We start from the raw sequence: 21,137 nt of genomic DNA, 5'->3' as shown, positions 1-21,137 counted from the left end.
CCATCTTTAAGTTAAGATTAACAATTCTTCAGTGTAATGAATCACAAAACATTCTAAAATTCTTATTTCTTTTCCTTCTCCCTCTTTTTATAAGTAGCACTTATCCTGAGATCGTAACCTTCTGTCTTTAATTAACTGTACATTATCTCTTTATCTTGACTATTCCCTTTGATCATTTGAAAGCCTCTACCAAATCTCTGCTTGTTTTGAAAGAAAGCAGCAATTGCACTGGCCTTTCCTCATTACTCACACCTCTCATATCATGTGCCATCTGTCTGGGCATTCTTCAGGTTCCTTGGCAAGGAGCTCAAAATGCAGAATTCCAGATGTAGTTGAACCACTGTTTTCCAGAGTTGTCTTGACCTGACTGTTTTTGTATTCAATTTCCCCAAAAATCATAAAATTCCAGTTGGTTTTTTAATGGCTTTGACTGATCATTTTCAAAGATTTGGGTATCTATACACTTAAGTACCCATACTACTATATCCCACTGTTTGCAGAAGATCAACTTATTTACCTGCCATTTACCCAGCCAGGCTGAGATATTTGGTTGCATAATGTGTGTCTGTTTTGGTTTTGCACCTATGAAAATTGAGCTGCCCCAAGTGGGATACAGTTACACTGATATTTGGATCAAGAAAAATAGCCAGAAATCAGCCCTTGAATTTAGTGTTGTGAATCAAGCTTGTGCTGATCAGCTGTTTTCTTTGTTTGGTATGTATGTAATCACATCTTTCCCTTATTCATTGTAGGCCAGGAGAATTTGGGTCACATTAATCCATAGTGCATCTCTTGTTAGACACACTTAGTTCAACCAGGTTTTAATAATGCTGTGTTTCTACAGATACACAGTTTAAAGCAGGCCTCCCTGAAAAAGTCCAACCCAGAGCATGGAACTCAACTCCAGTCTCTCATAACTTATCCACTTACTGGCTCTTCTTGGGCCCTTTACTTTCCTTGGGCCCTTTCCTTTCTTTTTTTTCCCATCCCCCAGACCACCACCACTGCCTTACCAGTCAGCAACATCTGACTTTCACTCTAACTCTTGATTTCCTGCCATTCTATGACCTCTTCCCCAGCAACTAACAACCAGCCATGACAGATTCCAGGTCCTTGACTTGCCTCTTGCTGGCATCTGATCCTCGCTTTAAATTTTTCTCGCAACACCCCTGCACCCCCATTTCCCAACTACAATCGGTAGTTCCCCTGCCACTTCCCTCCTCACCATCCTCATAGCCAAAGATTACCTGTTTTCCTTCTAGTATTTTGCATTGACACAATACATTTTTTAAAGTAATTTCCTTTTGTAAGGCTAGTTAGTAGCATTGAGTGCCACAGAAATAGTAAACAACAAAACCATAACCAGAATGGTTGGCATACTGTTCAGCAAATGATTAATATGCCACTGAATTGCCTGGCTTTGATCTCCAGTTGTCGAAACGTATAAATGATGATAATGATGATATCAATGACAGATAAAATGACAAACCTATGATGTTAATCCCGCTGTTTACAGTTTAGAGTTCAGAATTTTTGCCCCAGCTATGTTGGTGAAATATTGTTTATCTAAGTGCATTTTTATAAGTTTGATATATTTTAATATTAGCATCTCACCATTACATTGCTAACATTTGATGATTTTGTGTAAGTTGAAAACAGGTTTACATTAAATGTTTGTAAATTGCTTGTTCGAAGTAACAGTGTTGATGGATGCATTTTTTTTTAAATCCTTTCTTGCTTGTTGCTGTAATATGTTCCCAGCAAACCAGGAATTCTCAATAAAAGGAAAATTTTAAAAGATATTTATGATTAACAGGAGTGAGAATCCAATTAGATATGTAAATCTATATTCATTCAGTAGAATGAATTTTGTCAGAATGGGTTACACTTTAAAGGAAAAAAAGCAATTTGTCACTTTCAATGAAGAGCACTTGCCAGATTTGTTGGCTCCACTGCTTTCAATGTGTTCTGAATGATTTTATAATCTGAGTAATCACTTAACTTCTTTTACTGTGAGATCAAAGGATACTGGATAATTGAAGTATTAACTGTGGGAGGAATTTTTAACGAAAGTAAAGTAATTTGAGCAACATGCAAGTTTAATCTTTCAGTAGTATTTGAGGTTTTATTGCTATACAGACATGCACATGCACACACACGCGCATATCTTTAGGATCACTGCAGCTGTTAGTTTGTGTTACAATAAAGGAAGAAAATACCATTTAAAGTGGGGAAAAAATTGTAAAGGACTTTTTGCTCTGGTTGAATTACTTTTCATTTTGCAGACGATCTGGAAAAAAAACATGATTGGTGTTATGAAGGAAGGTTCAAGGTAGTCATGGAAAAAGATAAAGTTGGTTCCTGAATTAAGGTCTTAAACTGGGGGAAAGTGGATTTCAATAGTCTAAGAGTAGACCTGGGAGGGATAGATTGGGAGCAGCTGCCGGGGGGAAAGCAACATTTGATCAGTGGGAGGCATCTAAAAGCAAGTAAGAGTTCAGAGTCAGCGTACCCCTATAAGGATAAGAGGCAAAGATGGTAAGTTCAGGGAACCTTGGTTGACAAAGGATATTGAACGTTTAATCAGGGATAAGAACTAAGTGTATAGGAAAGTGGTATCAAGTGAGTCACTTGAGGTTTATAGGGTATATTGGAGAAAACTTGAGAAAGAAATTAGGAAGGCAAAAAAGGGCCATGAAATAATGTTGGCAAGTACGATTAAGGAGAATTCTAATTCCTTTAATAAGTATATAAGAAGCAAGGAGGTAGCTAAGGAAAGAACAAGTTCCCTCAGGGACCAGAGGGGTAATTTATGCATGGTCAGGGTATATGAGCGAGATCCTAAATGAATAATTCTCATCAGTATTCTCCAGGATGAAGAATGTGGAGGCTGGAGAGTTAAGGGAGGGGTATGCTGATATTCTGGAACACACCTGTATCAGGAAAGAGGAAGTACTAGAAATATTGGACAGAGCAGAGTGGATAAATCCCCAGGGCCTGATGGGATCTATTCCAGATAGTAAGGGAAGCAAGGGAGAAGACATCTTCGTTAGCTGCTGGTGAGCTATCAGAAGACTAATGTTGTTCCCACGTTCAAAGTGGGCAGCAGGGGTAAGCATGGAAATTACAGGCCAGTGAGTGGTAGGGAAATGGTTGGAGAAGATTCTGGAGGACAGGAATCTACATTCACTTGGAAAGGGAGGAACTAATTCGTCAGCATGATTTTGTGTGGGGAAGGTCACGTCTTTCAAATTTGATTGTGATTTTTGACAAGGTAACTAAGAAACTTGATGAAGGCAGGGCAGTAGATGTGGTTTACATGGACTTTAGTAAGGCTTTTGACAAGGTCCCATGTGTGGACTGGTTCAGAATGTTAGGGCACAAGGGAGCCAATGCATGTTGGCAAACTGGATCGAAAATTAGGTTGGTGAAAAGAGGCAGAGGGTAGTGGTGGACGGAGTTTTTCTGAATTTTACACACTTGGTGTATTATGTACAGTTCTGGTCACCACAAAAGATGTGGTAGAAATAGGGAGGGTACAGGAGAGATTCACCAGGACGTTGCCTGGAATGGAGGGCTGTGGTTATAAGGAGTGATTGGATAAGGTGGGTTTTCTTTTCCCTGGAACGTAGGAGGCTGAAGGGTAAGTATTTTTCATCCCACCCCATTTGACCTCTCTCCTTAGTTTCCTCCATGGCTGCAACAAAGCTCAGTGCAAGCTGAAGGAGCAGCACCTCATCTTCAGCCTGGGTAGGACTTAAGTATTGAATTTTACAATCTACAGCTTAGCCACTCCATTTTTTCTCTCTCTCTCTCTCCACAGATGTTTCTGTACCTCAGTGTTTCACTTTTGTTTTTTTTTCTTTTCTGTCTTTGGTTTTTCAAGTAATTGTTCCCTTGACAGCTTTGGTCTGCACCCTACTACAGACACCTCCATTCCCCCCAACCTTCATTTGCAAACTAAAATGTAATTATTTTCTCACATTTCCAATTACGATGGAGGGTCTTTGATCTGAAACCTTGACTCTGTTTCTCTCCCCATGGATGCTGCCTGACCTGCTGAGTGCTTCCAGCATAGTGGGTTTTTATTTTGGATTGCTAGAGTCTGCAGTTTTTTGCTCCAACTGAACTAATCTGTTGGTCAATAAATTTTCTGGAGTGCGAATCTTGATAAACTGCAGTAGTTATTAGGAGCAGCTTCTTTCTGTGCCATGTAGCATTAATAATTGTTTACATGCAAGAGAATGCAGATGCTGGAATCTGGAGCAAAATACAAACTGCTGGAGGAGCTAATGGCATGTTTAGCTTGTAGCATGGAGGGGCACATTTGAGTTTATAGTCTGTTTAAAGAAACAGTGCTATTGTACTCTGCTGTAGTCAACACAGATACACCTACTTTACTAATACACATTGCTTGTGTCGCATGCCATTTCTGACTTGTCTCCTTTGCACATCCCCCAAACGGCTTTCACGAGGCTTGTACTGCTTTAAGTGGAATTGATATGCCTAGCACTTAGTGGAAGTTATGAGTAGAAGCCAAAATAGAATATTTGGATTTTCACTAGCAGAAAATTGGCAGTAAACGTGTCCACCAGCTCATGCAATGCAGGATGTTGAGTTCCTGCCACCTGCACTACTAACAAGTCTGCAAAATAGTGAAGATAGACATACAGAGATTGGTGCTCTTCTTCAGTTTGGCAGTGGTTATCAAAGTGCTGAAAGGAGCAATGAATAGTCAGATTCTGAACAGAGAAATTGGCCCAGATTCAGTAAAAGATAGGGGAGCAGGGTGGAATAATGCAAGCTGGGGGAAGCAAGGGTTTCATTTGATCTCCCAGATAACCTACAAGTATGATTTACCTTGAGGTCTTTGTAAATTTAATGGCTTGATGGTATTGAAATGTTTAAGGATTGACCCACTGTTTGAGAGCAGATACAGTCACTCGTCATCTTGCCCCCTAGCAGCCCACACTTCCCAATTAATTATTTGTGTTGGAAAAGGGAGTCAGCAAGTTGAGGTCAGGTTCTCAATTTTTGTTTTACTTTTTCAACTCCCCTCCTCTTCCCCCCCCCCCCCCCCACCTTCCCCTTTCCCATATGGATTTAATGTAGGTATGAATCCAAAACTGGGATTTCTTGGTCATCACTGTAAGGTCATCATATGAAATACATTTGGTCCTTTTCAATGCAGTTTAGTACAACAGAGTAGCTTGCAAGGCCAATTAAGAGAAAAGTTGACTACAAGGAACTGAACGTATGGTTAACAATGGAACATGCTGGTTTCTCAGTAGCTCTGTGTGTGTGTGTGTGTGTGTGTGTGTGTGTGTGTGTGTGTGTGTGTGTGTGAGATTTACATTGTGATCCTATTGGACAACAGAGACGTAGAGCACCTATTGCTCAGGCAATGCAACAATTTCACAAATAGTCTGGAGCATTCAGTTTGCACTGAGAGGTTTTAGATTCCCTACTACTTTCAACCGCAGCAAATGTGTACATCCAATGAAACCTGAAGACCGTACAAGGCGGTACTAGGAGAGACTGGGTTTGCTTTCCTAAGTTACTAAACCACCTGAGTTTAACAACATTTTGAAAGCTTTATAGTTACTTTTGCTGAGCATAATGGTAGAATGAAAATATTCTAACACAGTTGTTGAGATTTTAGGATAAAAGGCCAGAATTGTCTCAACAAACTTGATCCTCGGTGTGTCCATTACATGCAAGTGCTGAATTCCCCAGCACCAGCTTCCCTTTTTTTAAAAAAAAAGTAACGATTTTCTTAAAACGTAATTAAAAATACAAATTTTAATAAAAAATTGCAAATACAAATGAATGAAAGCTAGATAATATACAAATGGAAATTAGTGTTTTCTTTTTAAAGGCTTATTTGGCTGTTTTTCATTATCAGCATGTTATCTTGTTCTGTAAGTAAAAAGGCTTCAGGGTTAAATGTTGAAATAGTGTATCATGCTGTTTTCCATTATTAGATTACTAACAAATGTTAAATTGTTCAGCGGAATGACAATTGCAGTATTGTACTGAATTACCATAAAAAAGTTAATTAAAATTAGGATAATCTACAATCCCTCCTTTATGTTATGCCTGGAAATGATTGCTGAATTATATTTACATTACCTTATTTTAGTATAAATTTACTCTATTTAGAGGTTTTTGCATTTCTTCCTATCTTGGAGGAATACAACATTTCCCAATGATAAGTTCTTCCATGTTAGTAAGTCTGAGTTGTCCTTTATTTAGATCTGCTTTTAAAGGGCACCTCAACTTTAAGTAATTGGATGTTTTGAAATGCTGGATAAGGTGAAGAGCCAGTGAAGAGGGCATTTCTGATACGTGTATGTTTTGCTTGCTTTGCTTCTGCATTCATTGGCCTTTCAAAGATGTCAGTTCAATTTTTGACTTGTCAGACTGTTGAGGCAATATTTCATTATAGAAAATGCTTGATTCAATTTGGGTCAGATTGTTGCCATTTGTTTAACTGTTTTCTGAGGCGAAGTAAAGCCTTTCCACATCCTCCACCTTTCTTCACCCCAGGCATGTTTTGTTGATCTTCAATTAATAGAGTTAGAGGTGAAGTTGACAGAAACAGAGGCTGTGGATCTTTTTGCTTTATTGAACTAATATATATATCAATCCCTCCTCTGTATTTGAAGAGGAGAGGGAGCTCAGCACAAAGACTGAATGACTCCTGTCATTGTGCCCCACACATTACACTGTTATCAATCTCTATAACTAATAATTTGTGGTGGCAGTGATTATTTTTGGGAGCAGTCACTGAAAAAAATGTATGTCTTCTATAGAAAAACAAAGGACAGCAGATGCTGGAATCTAGATGAAAAACACTATGATGCTGGAGGAAGTGCTCTACTTTTCCGTCCTACATATTGGGCTTCCCCTTTTCCTATCTTCAGACCTGAAGAAGGGTCCTGACCCGAAACATTGACCACCTGCTTCTCTCCATGGATGCTGCTTGGCCTGATGAGTTCCTCCAGCAACGTCATGTTTTTCATTATGACTTCTATACTTTGTGTCACATCTAGATTTTACCTGCAAATCTATCAAACACTGAATATCTTTTATGTAAAGATATACAAAAGTATAAAGTTGTTCAAATAGTAACATTCAGTTGGTATGGCTGTAACATTAATCCTGTTTCACAATTCTGCTGCACTTTTAAAAGAAAGATTATTAAGCCAAAGACCAATCTGATATGATTCACTATATGATATTCAGATGTTCATCTTGGTATCTATGATTTAAGTCCTGAGGTTTAATTGTGTTCTGATAGAAGTTGAAGTACTTTGGTATTTTTGTGTCTTATTACTATTAGTTTATTAGCAATCATACCAATTGTGGTATGTTTCCATTAACACTTAATAAGCAGGAGAGTTTAGTGTAAGTAATTTAATATTTGGTTGACGGTTGAAATAATGTTTGAATGGCAAGAAACTCACAGTGGTGTCAATGCATTTTTGCACGAATCAATTAATTAAGCAGTAGAGAATTGCAACTGAACTACAGTTCTGTAATTTATCCAGTAAGTAGATAACAGGGACCAGTTCTTGGTAATCTGAAAACAGAAAATGCTGGAAATACTGAACAGGCTGGTCTGTATCAGTGGAGAAAGCAAACAAGTTAATTTTCAGCTGCAGACCATCTATCCATGATTGGAAGATAACAGTGATAAAAGTGTATAAAACCTAATTAAACCAAGTTGGGTTGTGGTAGGTGAGAGGAAAGATGGCACACAAGTGCACATAGGAGCACACGCATGAAATAATGTAATTAGAAAGTTTGATTTACAGTGATGATTTTTCTCTTTAACCAGGGACCTGACCACAGTTTGATTTATTACCTTTATATAAAAAAAATCTCTTGTATATGGATTTGATATGCAACTTTAAGTAATTACATTCAGGTTTTACATTGAGATTTGGTGAGAACTAATCTAAATGAGAACTGGAGGATTGTGAGAACTAATGCTGCATGATATTTCTAATAGTATACCCTTTATGCCAAGATCTATACTGCAATCTTACATTGGGTTGAAGTTTACATGCTTTAGACAGTTTATACATCCTCTGTTTTGCATTAAATATTTCCTTCTACTTAAATGATAGTAAACTCCTTCATAAAACTATCCTGACTCTGTGTTCTTGGTTTTGGTAATTTTATGAACTCGTTAACTTTATACAAAAAGAATCTCGACATGGATTCTGCTCTCTTCCTTCTATTATCCCTTTTGACAAGTTCAGTAACTTTAAATGGGAGAGAGATGAATCAGCTCAGCTTTTGTTGTTGGGATCAATTACTTCTAACAAAACAGAAAATGGTGGTACAGCAGTGCAGGCAACATTTTTGGAGAGAAAAACAGATTTAATGTTTTAGGTTGAAAATCTTTCAGAACTGGGTATAGTTGGAGATAAAATGTGTTTTAAGTTGCAAAGAGACCAGCCAGGGCAGAGGAAAGAAAAGGAAAGGTTTGTGGGTGAAGGGTAAGAGAAAAGTGTTTCAGCATTTGTTAACCAAATAGGTGGAAGTTTGAAAAAGACTTTACATTAAGAAGTTAAATCCCTGCAAAGTCTCAGGGTACACTATGCAGTCCATTGTATGTTGTCGCCAATGTCCTTCCTTGCTCCACTACCACGAATTGATTGCTTCTGTTATCAAATTGATCACTTAAATATTCTAAAATTTTGTATGCAATAAAAGTTGATTAGAGGTGCATCTGAGTTTGCATATTTACTCAGAGTAATGTGAATCGTCAAACCACCTGGATGCCATTCTTAATTTATATTTTGTCTACTTCCTCTAATTCAATGTCTAATCTGTGTTATAGACCCAGAAATGTATTTAGAATATTTAATAATATCTATAAAGGATTTTAGAAGTTAATTGCTTGAATTTTCTCTTTCACTGGCTGTAGATCACAACACTTATCAACCATAAAGAAAAACCAAAGAAATCTGAGAAAACTTGGCGAGCAATTCAACGGGTTGGGCAAGCAGTGAGTTTGGCTGTTGGAAGATTTGTCACTGTCGGTGAAGCCATAGCTAGTGAAAATGAAGAATTAAAAGAAGAAATGTACTTTGCCTGTCAGGAGGCACGGCGAGCAGGTACGTTTTGTCCAGTGATCCATAGCAATTTGCACCCAACATCATTTACAAAGGGGAAAAAAACTGAAACATGCGTTAATAATGAGTCAGTGTGTCATCAGCTTGAAGAGATACCCTATTAGTTTCATGAAAAAAGGTGTGTGCGTAACCTCCACTTCCTCTTTCTTAAACTTAACTTTTTCTTCATTCTCTTTCTGTACCTATCTTGATACTAAATTCATCCTCCATCTCATAGAACATAGAACAGTACAGCACAGAACAGGCCTTTGGCCTGTTCATGTCTTCATCTATTTATTTATTAAGTATCGTTGTAACTTTCTTTGTTCTTCAAGGTCCCATTATGGCAGAGTTGTCACATTGCACTGTAATAAGCTAAAAGAATTTTGAGCAGAAGCCAGCTTAACTATCAATGCCTTTGGATACCGTAGTTTCAGGGTCAGTGTTGTGTTGCTTCAAATCACCCCTCTTCCAACCTTGTCTGCTTTCCACAAGCTCAGTTCTTCTCTGAGTAGATCCAATGTTAAATGCGGTTGTTACGAGGAGTAATGTAAACCATGTCATGATGAGAATGTGAAATTTTCCCCCAGCCATATTGTGTTTGGGCTCCTGTACTCCAATTTCAATATGGTATAATTGTACTTTGTCAAGTTTCTAATCCTATCAGTATTTTTGCCCCATGCTTTTATTTATGTAATACTGGGTAATAGTTGTCACATAACATGATCATTACATGCTATAGTGAATTACTTAATAACAAAACAATCTTATTACCCCTTTTAGTACTCATTCTAAGTTGTCATTCTAGAATCCTTCTGAACGCAATGATATGTTATCGCAGATCTCTTAGAAGAGCTTCTAAGGTTTAGCCTATTTATTTCAGACAGGCATAATGATAAAATGGTATTATTCATAAAAAGGCAAGGGAACTTTCATCATTGTTCTCTCTTTAAATGTTTTACTACAGAAACGATGAATTGATCATTGATCTGATTTGCTGCTTGCAGTTCAGAATGGCTGCTGCATTTGGCAGTTAGATAACTGAAAAGTAATTCACTGTGATCAAAGTGTTTTAGGATGTGGCCACGATAATATAAAACACATATTTCTTACCTACTTTCTGTGTACCTCATTCTGTTTCATATTTCTCTTGTACTGCAGTATATGAATCTCTTCTGTCAAGACTTATTTCTTCCCATATGGTCAATCTTCCATGAAGTCTCTCTTTTATAATTTGTATTATAAGCATAGATAGTGTCTTCAAGCAGTGTTTGGTTAATGAACTTGGTAAAACTCATTTGTTTTGGTCAACATTCTGGTGCTTCCTGGTTTGAGTTCATGGTTTTGGGGGAAAGAGGAGGGATTAGTTGTTGATTGGAGACACAAGAAATTCTGCAGATGCTGGAATCTGGAGCAATACACAAAGTGCTGGAGAACTCAGCAGGTCAGGCAACATCCATGGAGGGAAATAAACAGTTGATATTTCAGGCCAAGACCCTTCATCAGGTACAGTCCTGATGAAGGGTCTTGGCCTGAAATATCAACTGTTTATTGCAGAAGCCAGAATAAGAAGGTGGGGGGAAGGGGAGGTGTACATGCAGGCAGGGGATAGGTGAGTCCAGGTGAGAGGGGGAGAAGGTAGTGGTTGTTGACTGACAGCTTTTGTTATCATCTACCAAGTCCTTGAATTGATCACTTTTACATTTTTGTTCATTTGAATCAATCAACATGTCTACATTTATTGCCTTTTTTAAAAAATAAAATGCCTACTGTTAAAAGTGTTCATCATTTCCTGTGGGTTATCACCGAATTGTTAGGTGGTAGAAGGAACCATTCAGTGAATCAAGTTTATAATGGGCAATTGACATAACGTGCATCATTTGGCATGGTTGGAATAATTTTGTATGGTTCTACTTTGTTGCTGTTTGTCTAGGTGGCACTGGAATGATATACAGCCTGTTTAAATAAAAAGGTCAATATCAATTGCCAGTTTTAATATTAGAAACAGTATGAGATTAGAGTGTAATACAATTATTGTATTGGTTTAAGTACTTGTCTGATTAATAAGTGCTATTTCAATACAATTTTTTTTCTTAAACGTGTTTGTCTTTTTACCTTTAACGAATTTGGTTTCCGTATAAGGATACTTATCAAAACTGATGCAATTTTAATCTTGTAGCCCAAGTTTTAATTATTGTGTCTCCAGAAAGCAAATGCACAGTGATTTTGTTTTCTGAAGTGAGTGCAAAGAGCAAGGAAGTTTGGGGTTGTCACTACTGCCGACACATTAACTGAAGTCAATCATATTTGTGATTTAAATAAAAATGCTGTTGAAATGTTAGTCATTCATGGACTGAATTTTAAAAAGACAAATGTAGACTTAAAATCAGGCAACGGTATAACAGGTGGCAAATCTATTACTTCAGAAATTGAATACGAATAACAAATAGAGCTATTAAACTGAGAAGTAGTAAATTTGTGTTACTCATTTTGTTTCCAGCTGTATTTATGATGAATTACCAACTGTTCATCTGAAGAATCCTATGCCTTTGACTTTGATATGAACATGATTGAAGCTGAGCATTCCTTTATGAATTGAAAATAAAATATTGCTTTGTTGCTACTATTTTGCATGCTCAGAAATCTCACACGGCCTTTAATGTCTGGACAAGCAATTTGCAATTTCCGCCATCAGCAGCTGTGCTCAGTTGGACACAGATAATGTTACCTGTATAAGGAAATGACCTTTCAGCACATCCATAGTTAAAATTTGTTTTGAATTGTTGATCAAAGGTGACATTTCGGATCTATCTTCATGGTCTGTATATGTAGCGCGACAGATTAGGTATGTGTTGCAGTGAAATTGATTCCTGAAGCATCGTTGATGGGGCAGCTGGTGGAGCTCAGAGCTGATTAACATTGATAAAGGTTTGAACAGCAATTGAAATAAGTACAGTGTTAGTAGCCACCATACAGGAAACAATGTTACAAGGGAAATATAGTTCAAACTTCTGAGCCAGATTTTAATTCTTGAATTAAATAGCACTTGACGTGTTTGTAATCATTTCCCCAGGTTATTGTTATTTTCGGCTTTTCCTTTTAAGAGTGACAGAAATACACATTTGAATCTACACAATCTTTTTCATCAGCAGCTAGGAAGATTAATGCTTTATTTGCATGTCAGTGGAAGCATTTGTTTCTGCTGTGCATCTAAAGATCAATATTAAATTATATGTTTTTTTTCTTTTAATTGAAGCATGGCCTCAATTTGTTAAGTAATCTGCTAAACTGAGCAAGAAAATTGAATGGGTTATTTTAAAAATTTTAACAACTTGGTGGTATCTGAATGGGTGGGGAGCAAAGTACTCAATGTTGCCCACCTATTGCAAAGCTTATTGGATCCGTGCAAGTCCAATTTTAACACTGTTAAGGGTTGACAGGGTGCTTTTTCAAAATTATAGCATTGCATTCAGTTGGATTGGCGAATATCTTAGGGTAGGTTGAAAACTCTTTTCCTGCCATTTATACGTGAAGAAAGATACATTCTTCAAAAATAATATTTGTGGGGCCAGGAAGGTAAAGACAAAGCAGAATGAGAGCAAGATGGAGGGGCCCAACTGCTAGATCAGCAAACCGATTCCTGCAATTTCTGACTGGGGATTAAAATCAAATCCTGTGATAAACCGTTAATTAGAACAAGATGGAAACATCTCAAGGATATCTCGATACATTTAGCAGTTTTGCTATAGAGTTCTGTGAGAAATATGAAAAGGCACATCAGTGGTTTAATTTATTTGCAAATTGTAAGCATGAACATAGGGTTAATCTTGACTATCCCCATTTTAATTTTCATAGTAAAAGAAACAAGCAACTTGCTGCTCTCCAGATAACTTAATGACATTGATGATAGATTTAATTATAATTTATTGTACTGTTTTTGAACTGATGTACTTGTTTCATGTTATTTATTTGTCTAAGTAGAATCTCTAATAGGACCTTGCCATTTTATTGCTCTTGTTTGGCAGAGTGGTGTACACATTGCATAAAGCTATTTTTGTCCATTTTATTACCTTTCATCTCATTTTTTTTAACTTTGTAGAATGCTGTGAAAGTGCAATTTTTTTCTTAATGTTTTGAAGAGATAATCACCTTTTTGAAACTCCTTCCATTTCTATCTGTGTGAGTTTGTACTCTATTTTCCAATCTTTGAAGACAGCATCTCCTGAAAGACACGAGTTCTTAGTAATCTAGGATTTCTCTTGACTGCACTTCTAGGCAGAACAAATATGTAGTATGCTCTCTTATCCATTATTTTCTATTTTTAACGAAGGTCATTTTCCTGGTAGTCACTAAGGGTTGTTTTGTGATCTGTTGCTGTGGTTACTGGTTAAGGGAATGAATGTACCAGCATCTTTATACCAGGACCTTGTAGTTCTTTTCCTGTTCATATTTAAGATCATAAAATTTGTTTTAGATGCGAATTAACTACGATCAAATAGGAGGGAATAAAGCCTTCTATTTCTTAAAGGCAGAGACCCTTTTACAATACTTCCACAGAATGTCCTTTCCTTTCATAGATGTTTCTGTCAAAACATTTATCTAAAAAGCAGACATCATTAGCTCAGTGTTGCCCACTAGTTTCACTGAAAATTTGCAATACAGAAGCCCCTAGTGTCAGTGTCAATTGAAAAAGGGGTACTGTATTGGGCTTAATCCCTCCTTCCAACACAGTGTCCATAGCCCTGCACGTCATGGCTGGTCAAGTACGCAGCTGTAAAAATATTTTTGTTTTACCTGCCCTTCATAATACAGTTCCATAGGCACTAGAAATGAATTGTGGTGCTCAGCCAGAAACCTGTGTTTATTTGTGAATACAACCAGTGTATGTCATCAAGCTAATTAATTGGAAGAGACATCTCATGTACCCTTGAGGTTGTATATGTGTGAGACATAACTTTCTCACTGGTTTCAGTGAGTAGCATTCAGAAGCTGCAGGTTTGGCCATTGTTTGCCTCTTCCCAGCCTCATGACACTAAGGCAATTGTAGTGCCCCATTATGAATCCATTTGAAATCACAAAATGATCATTGGCTTGACCTTTCTGATTTTCGGTTTATGTGATGATCTGTTAATTGTTCATAAGTGTGGTAGATATGATTTGCAAATTATACATTAAAATACTATAATTTTGCATGCATTGCACTATTTCATACTGCTGTGCTTGTTCATGGTTCAACAACATTTCATCCTTAGTTGAGTGGTTAGCATGCTCATTTCTGTGTTCAAAGAGTGCACTCAAGTCTTACTCCAGGAACTTATATTGTTAAATGCATTGTTGAGGAAAAATGTTTCCACTTCTTTTGATATGAAGTGTGATGTCAGTGCAAGAGCTGTTTGCATGTTGGGTTGCGGTAAATGACCCAGTGATAAGGTTGTTTGTCTCTTGTTTCATTGTTTCTGTGCAGTTTCCAAAATCAGAACCATGACTGCTTCAAAGTGAAATTCAGATATGAAGTATATTCTTGTAGTTTCAATTTACTTAGGAGTAGAATATAAAATTTGATTTTCAATTGGATAAATTGTGGCTAAATAGCTACTGGAAGCATGTGCAACTGGCAGAATTTAATGATGGTTTTATTATCTTGGCCCATCATCCATTGTGCAAAACTGTGAGAAAAGTTTTCATTAACTCAGTGTGACACAATGGTGCAAGTGTAGTAATAATAGTATAATTCAATTGACTATGGCGCAATTACATAGTTTGCTAAAAGCAGCATCACAGGTAGATAGGGTGGTGAAGAAGGCATTTGGCACACTGGCCTTTATCAGTCAGGGCATTGATTATAGGAGTTGGGAAGTTATGTTGCAGTTATATATGATGTTGGTGAGGCCACACAAAATTGATAAATTGGTTTATTATTGTCACATGTACTGAGGTACAGTGAAAAACTTTGTTTTGCATGCCATCCACACAGATCATTTCATTACAACAATGCATTGAAGTAGTACAAGGAAAAGCAATAACAGAATGCATAATAAAATGTTACAGTTACAGAAGAAATGCAGTGCAGGCAGACAATAAGATGCAACACTGTAACGAGGTAGATTATGAGATCAAGAGTCTATTTTAACGTTCTAGGGGACTGTTCAATAGTCTTATAACAGTGGGATAGAAGTTGTCCTTGAGCATGGTGATACGTGCTTTCAGGCTTTTGTATCTTCTGCCTGATTGGGGGGGGGAGAAAAGAGAGAATGTCTGGGATGGGTGGGGTCTTTGATTATGTTGGCTGCTTTACTGAGGCAGTGAAAAGTGTATACAGAGTCCGTGCTGGGGATGCTGGTTTCTGTGACATGCTGAGCCTTGTCCACAATTCACTGCAATTTCTTGCGGTCTCGGGCAAAGCAGTTGCCATACCAACCTATGATGCATCCAGATAGGATGGTTTCTAAGATGCATTGATAAAAAATTGGTGAGGGTCAATCGGGACATTCAAATTTCTTTAGCCTCCTGAGGAAGTAGAGACACTGATACACTTTCTTGGCCATGGCATCTAAGTAGTTGGACCAGGACAACCTATTGGTGATGTTCACTCCTAGGAACTTGAAGCTCTCAACCCTCTCGACCTTAGCACCATTGATATAAACAGGAGCATGTGCACCACCCCCTTTCCTGAAGTCAATGACCAGCTCTTTTGTTTTGATGACATTGAGGGAAAGGTTGCTGTCATGACACCATGTCACTAGGCTCTCTATCTCCTTCCTGTACTCCGGCTCATTGTTATTTGTGATTTGGCCCATTACAGTGGTGTCATCTGCAAACTTATAGATGGAGTTAAAGCAGAATCTGGCCATGCAGCTGTGAGTGTATAGGGAGTAAAGTGGGGACTGAGGACACATCCTCATGGAGTACCAGTACTGAGGATAATCGTGGCAGAGGTGTTGCTGCCTACCCTCACTGATTGCAGTCTGTTGGTCAGAAATTCAAGGATCCAGTTGCAAAGAAAATTGCTGAGTCCCAGGTGTAGGAGTCTGGAAATAAGTTTGCTTAGAATTATAGTATTGAAGGCAGAGCTGTAGTCAATAAACAATAGTTTAATGTAGGTGCCTTTACTATCCAGATGCTCTAGAGATGAGGGTAGGGTCAGGGAGATGGCTTCTGCCGTGGACCTGTTTCCACAGTAGGTGAATTGCATTGGGTCTAAGTTGTCTGGGAGGCTGGAATTGATGTGTGCCATGACCAGCCTCTCGAAGCACTTCATGATGGTGAATGTCAGAGCCAACGGGCAGTAGTCATTAAGGCACATTATCTTATTTTTCTTGGGTACCGGGATGATAGTGGTCTTCTTGAAGCAGGTGGGAACCTCAGATTGAAGTAGGGAGTGGTTTAAAAAAAAAATTGTCTGCAAATACCCCTGCCAGCTGATTTGTGCAGGATCTGAGGACACAGTGGGGATCCATCTGGGCCAGATACTTTCCACACTTGTAGTATTGTGTACAGTTTTGATCACCCTGTTATAGGGAAGATGGTATTAAACTAGAAAGAATGCGGAAAAGATTTAACAGCATGTTGCCTGGACTTGGAGACCTGAGTTACAAGGAGAGGTTGTGTACAGTAGGACTTTATTCCCTGGAAAGTAGGAGATTGAGGGGTGACCTGTAGAGGTATACAAGATCATGAGGGACATAGACAGGGTGAAAGCACCATAGTCTTTTTCCCAGGGAGGCGGCACTAAAAACAGGGCATAGGTTTAAGATCAGAGGCAAGTGATTTAGAGGCACCTTCACCATGCAAAGGGTGGTGCATATTTGGAGTGAGCTGCCAGAAATAGTGGTTGAGGCAGGCACATTAGCACCATATAAGTACATGGATAAGTTTAGAGGGCTATGGGCCAAACGCGGGCAGATGGGACTAGCTCACTGGGCAACATAGTCGTCATGGACCAGTTGGGCCAAAGGGCCTGTTTCCATGCTGTATGACTCCATGACTCTATTAGCTTGGAGCATCTATATTCAATTGAGAATCCTATATGAATAATATTTCTGTGGTTGCTGAATCTGTCCCATAGAGTAAATGGCCAGTTTTCAACCAACAAAATAATTTCAGGGAAAGTTATTCAATAACAAAAGTATGAAATTCTTAAAAAGTGCAAAGGCCATATATTTATTTGCAATGTTGTCTATTATTGCTTTTGTTTTAATCTGTTCAGAACTCTTTCTTAGATGGTTCTTCAGAATCAAGGATGACTTGCTTCCACTCCAGTTCTTTGGATTCTGAGGAGACTGCTAAGACCAGTATGGGGCTTGCAGACTCTTTCACAGATGGAACCTTTTTCTCTCTCCATGTGGTAATTCCTCTCTGTGACAGAGCTCAGAATAGTGTGTCTGTTTTGGGAAGCAGCTGTTGGGCCAGTGAATGATGTGCCTGCCATAGAACCGACTGCCTGTAATTGTGGCCTTGATGTAGGGGATGTGTGTTTGGAAGAGGATGCTCTCCGTGGTTTGCTTATTCTTTCAGAAGATTTTGAGGACTTTGTGAAGTTAGCATTGGCAACTTTCCAGTGTTTTGAGTTGCCTGCTGTAGGTAGTCCATATCTCAGAAATATGTAGAAGGGCAAGGATTACTACTGCCCAAGAGATGTTAACTCCTAACACCCTTGGTCTCCATCCCTGAATCACTTCCCTTGAATATCTCACCATCCTCATCCTTGCACCGTCCCACAGAAGCACTCTCTTCAACCCTTGCATCCCACTTTCTTGTGACCCCTCTTCCCAAGTTCTTGGTCATGCTTCAGTTCCCATCTCTTGTCTGCACATCTGACCCTATTCATGCCCACGCTCATGCCAGTGTCTTTGTTCCCACTGCACTCCACTTGAACACCTGTCCCCATTCCCAATCATGTTACTGTTATGCACCTCTCCTCGTTCCTTACTGTACTGTGGACATGTACTCTGTCCAAGCACATGGCCATTTTTGGCCCCAGTGTTTCTGTCCTCCCTGAACTGTTCTTCCCTTGCTACCAGCTCTGCTCCTGTCTGCATTTTCAGCCCCAATACCCAATGCAACCTGTCCACATACTTGACCCTGCTCCAGGCTAAGCTCCTGCGCACATTCCCGCTGTCAGAGGTATATAGATGTGCCCAGCCATTTGTTGAGAGTGGATGGCTAGGGCAGAAGCATGTGAGCATGTCTGGCTAGGGTTGGGTATCTTAGAACCATTGCAAATACAGTGAACATATTTAAATCATTAGGCACACATCCATCTATAAACATAGCAAAGTTTCTGGTGAAATCAGGAAACTGGCCACACATTGATCTTGGAATTATGCTCTTTATCTGAAGTAATTGTGATTTCTGTTTTCCCAAGCTTATATGACTAAACTCCCAAAGTCTTCACATTTTATTATTTTTGCAGTAAGTAGAAAAGGATAAGTTTGAGTGGTAACCTGGTGCGTTTTTATTGATATGCTGACATGTTGACACAGCAATTAGAGGTGCTGCCTCACAGCTCCGGAGACTCTGGTTCGATTCTGACCTCCGATGGTTGCACGTTTCCCCATGACTGATTGCTTTGGTTTCCTCCCACATCCCAAAGATGTGCCAGCAGGGAACTTAGGACTGATGGGAACCCTCTTAAGAGTCAAGATGTATTGCTTCCTAAGTATGATGAAAATATGAACTGAAAATAAGTTTATAACAAAAATAAAAATTTTTATTTGATGCCCAGCATTTCTTCTGAACAATCAGATTTTGAGTGACTGAAATAAGTGTTTTAAAAAAAAATGTACTGAGCTGTTTACTCATTTTGTTGGTGTACACTCATCAGTTTCTGCATGATTCTTTTTTTATATATGTGAACATTTTTAATGTGTACCCATTAGTGCCACTGCACTTAAACAAAATACAGCTCAATATGAAGAACTTCCTCGAACTGATGCTCTTCATTATTTCAGTCTGGTGGTGCAGCTGGTTTCATAAGCAGGGCTGCTTTAGGCAAAATGACTTTTGAAACCGATGTTTAAAGAACGTGGAAAATTGATTTACATAACATTATTTTTTTGCTGATAAGGCTAGATTTGTCTGTTTTTGGACTAATATCAGCAGAAGGTTACCCCATGAGGTTTCAACCATCCTAGATCCCCATTTGGAATATTATTTTTGTGCATTCATAAGATGAAGGACAAATGTTGTCTGACACGAATGTAAATGTGTCATTCATCTGAGAGCCCAAATTAATCATGCCTAAAAATCAAGTTTTTACTAATTTCAACATCTTTTTCATTTCAGATATTTTAATGAAAAAAACCTTGCTGAGTCATTTTTGCTGTTCATGCAGTTTTGAAATTGGGCACAAATCTTAATAACTTTTTGTAGATTTAAAAAAATTGAGATAAATAGCTGAAGCTGTCCATGTGAAGACATAAAATTGTTTGCATTTTGACTAAAGGGAGAATTTAGGTTAAAGCAAACTACAAAACTGAAAGCAAGATATTAAGCTTAAAAGTTATTAGAATTTATAAACCATAATAGAAAACAACTGTGAAGCAAAGAACAATGGAATTGAGCTTTTTTTCTTTAAAGATTGGTCTTTTGGGATTGCATTTGTTTGAGAATATATTAGATAAAATATTGGAGTACATGGAGTGTGTATATGGGAAGGGACACAAGAATAAGAGTCACTTATAGTAGTACCAAGAGATACAAAGTAGTTAGCAGACCTGTAATGCATTCCTGAAGGAGAAGGCCCATGATCATTGGAAGTTGGGTTTCATCTTTGTCATATGCAATGGGCGCCCCAATGGAGCTTGCCATTTTGACCCCATTCCATGTTAACTTAAAAGTAATTTGCTTTTTGTTTTGTTGTTGGTGGTTTCCATAGGTTCATTTAAGGACCAGTGGTTGGAGTGCTGTAAATCTGGAATACCTAAGTGCTTCCTACAACTCAACAAACCTAGAGCCAGTTTGAAATGGATGTCTTGGGCACCTGGAAGATAACATAGGACAATTTGGTAGCTTATGCACTTCTGGGAGGCAGTTGGTTATGGAAGATTGTTCCAAGAAATGTGGCAAAACAAAACTGGAAATAAAATTAAATCTGATATTCAAGATCAAAGACTGGTGTATTTTGGTTTCCAAATAAAGTATTTATAGTTGGATTGGGGTAATATGTGGAAGAGCAAATAAATTCATGGTTTCAGGTTTGCCAGTGAGTAATGGTAGCACCTTAATTGGATAATACCATAAAAATGCCAATAAAAAATGTAGTCCATGTGTCCATCCACCAGAATCATGGATCCTTCCACTGCAGGCACTCTGGTATCGGTGTACTCAATAAATGGTAATTATTAGGAACAGCAGGCATAAAAACTCTCAGGGATGCAAAATGGATGCTTTGGTTGTAACCCCATTAGGTTACAGCCAAAATGTAATAATGAATCTATAGAAAAGATTTGTAAGACCATTGATGTGTATTTTGTGTAGTTTCAGACTCTGTTTTGATGCTAGAGAGAGGATATAGTGTAGTTTGACTGGGATGCTGTCTAGTATGTAGGAATACAAAAGATTGAGAAAACAAAAAATAGGAGTTACTTTTACTGTTACTTTTATTAACCATTTTGCCTTGCTTCCTGGGTATTTCCCTACCACAAAATGGCAACTTTTATCCTTCCAGTTTATCATTTAATGTCTCATCTGTTGGAGAGGAAAAATTATATCAAACTGTCATAATTTGCTGTCAGAAGAATGTTCAGTGCAAAAACGAACTTGAAACTTAAGATAATGATTATTGTCTCTTGTATTGCAACAGTAACTTTGGACTTTAGATTATCTTGCTTTTTCCACTTATGAAAAGGTCATAAACATATCAGTGCATCTTCCAAATGGTCAGCTTCAATTTGTAAATTACTAGATTTCAGTGTAAATGAAAAATTTTTTGTTAAGTATGTGGTTTTCACTTCTATGGTTTTTGAAGTTTGATATTTTAACATTTTAATATATTTGAGCATGTTTTAT

General features: G+C 38.0%; 1 protein-coding gene across 2 annotated transcripts in view; it reads left to right on the top strand.

The window, feature by feature from the left end:
• ctnnal1 (catenin (cadherin-associated protein), alpha-like 1) overlaps positions 1–21,137 on the top strand; it is a 297,913-nt gene that overhangs the window by 175,374 nt on the left and 101,402 nt on the right. For both annotated transcript variants that reach the window (XM_052016792.1, XM_052016794.1), the window contains exon 2: positions 8,942–9,131. In XM_052016792.1, the coding sequence (XP_051872752.1) occupies positions 8,942–9,131 (190 nt within the window). The remainder of the gene's footprint in view (positions 1–8,941; positions 9,132–21,137) is intronic.

This window comes from Pristis pectinata, chromosome 5 (assembly GCF_009764475.1).
Source record: "Pristis pectinata isolate sPriPec2 chromosome 5, sPriPec2.1.pri, whole genome shotgun sequence".
In the NCBI taxonomy this organism is placed as follows: domain Eukaryota; kingdom Metazoa; phylum Chordata; class Chondrichthyes; order Rhinopristiformes; family Pristidae; genus Pristis; species Pristis pectinata.
This window is presented reverse-complemented; position numbering and strand designations above follow the sequence as displayed.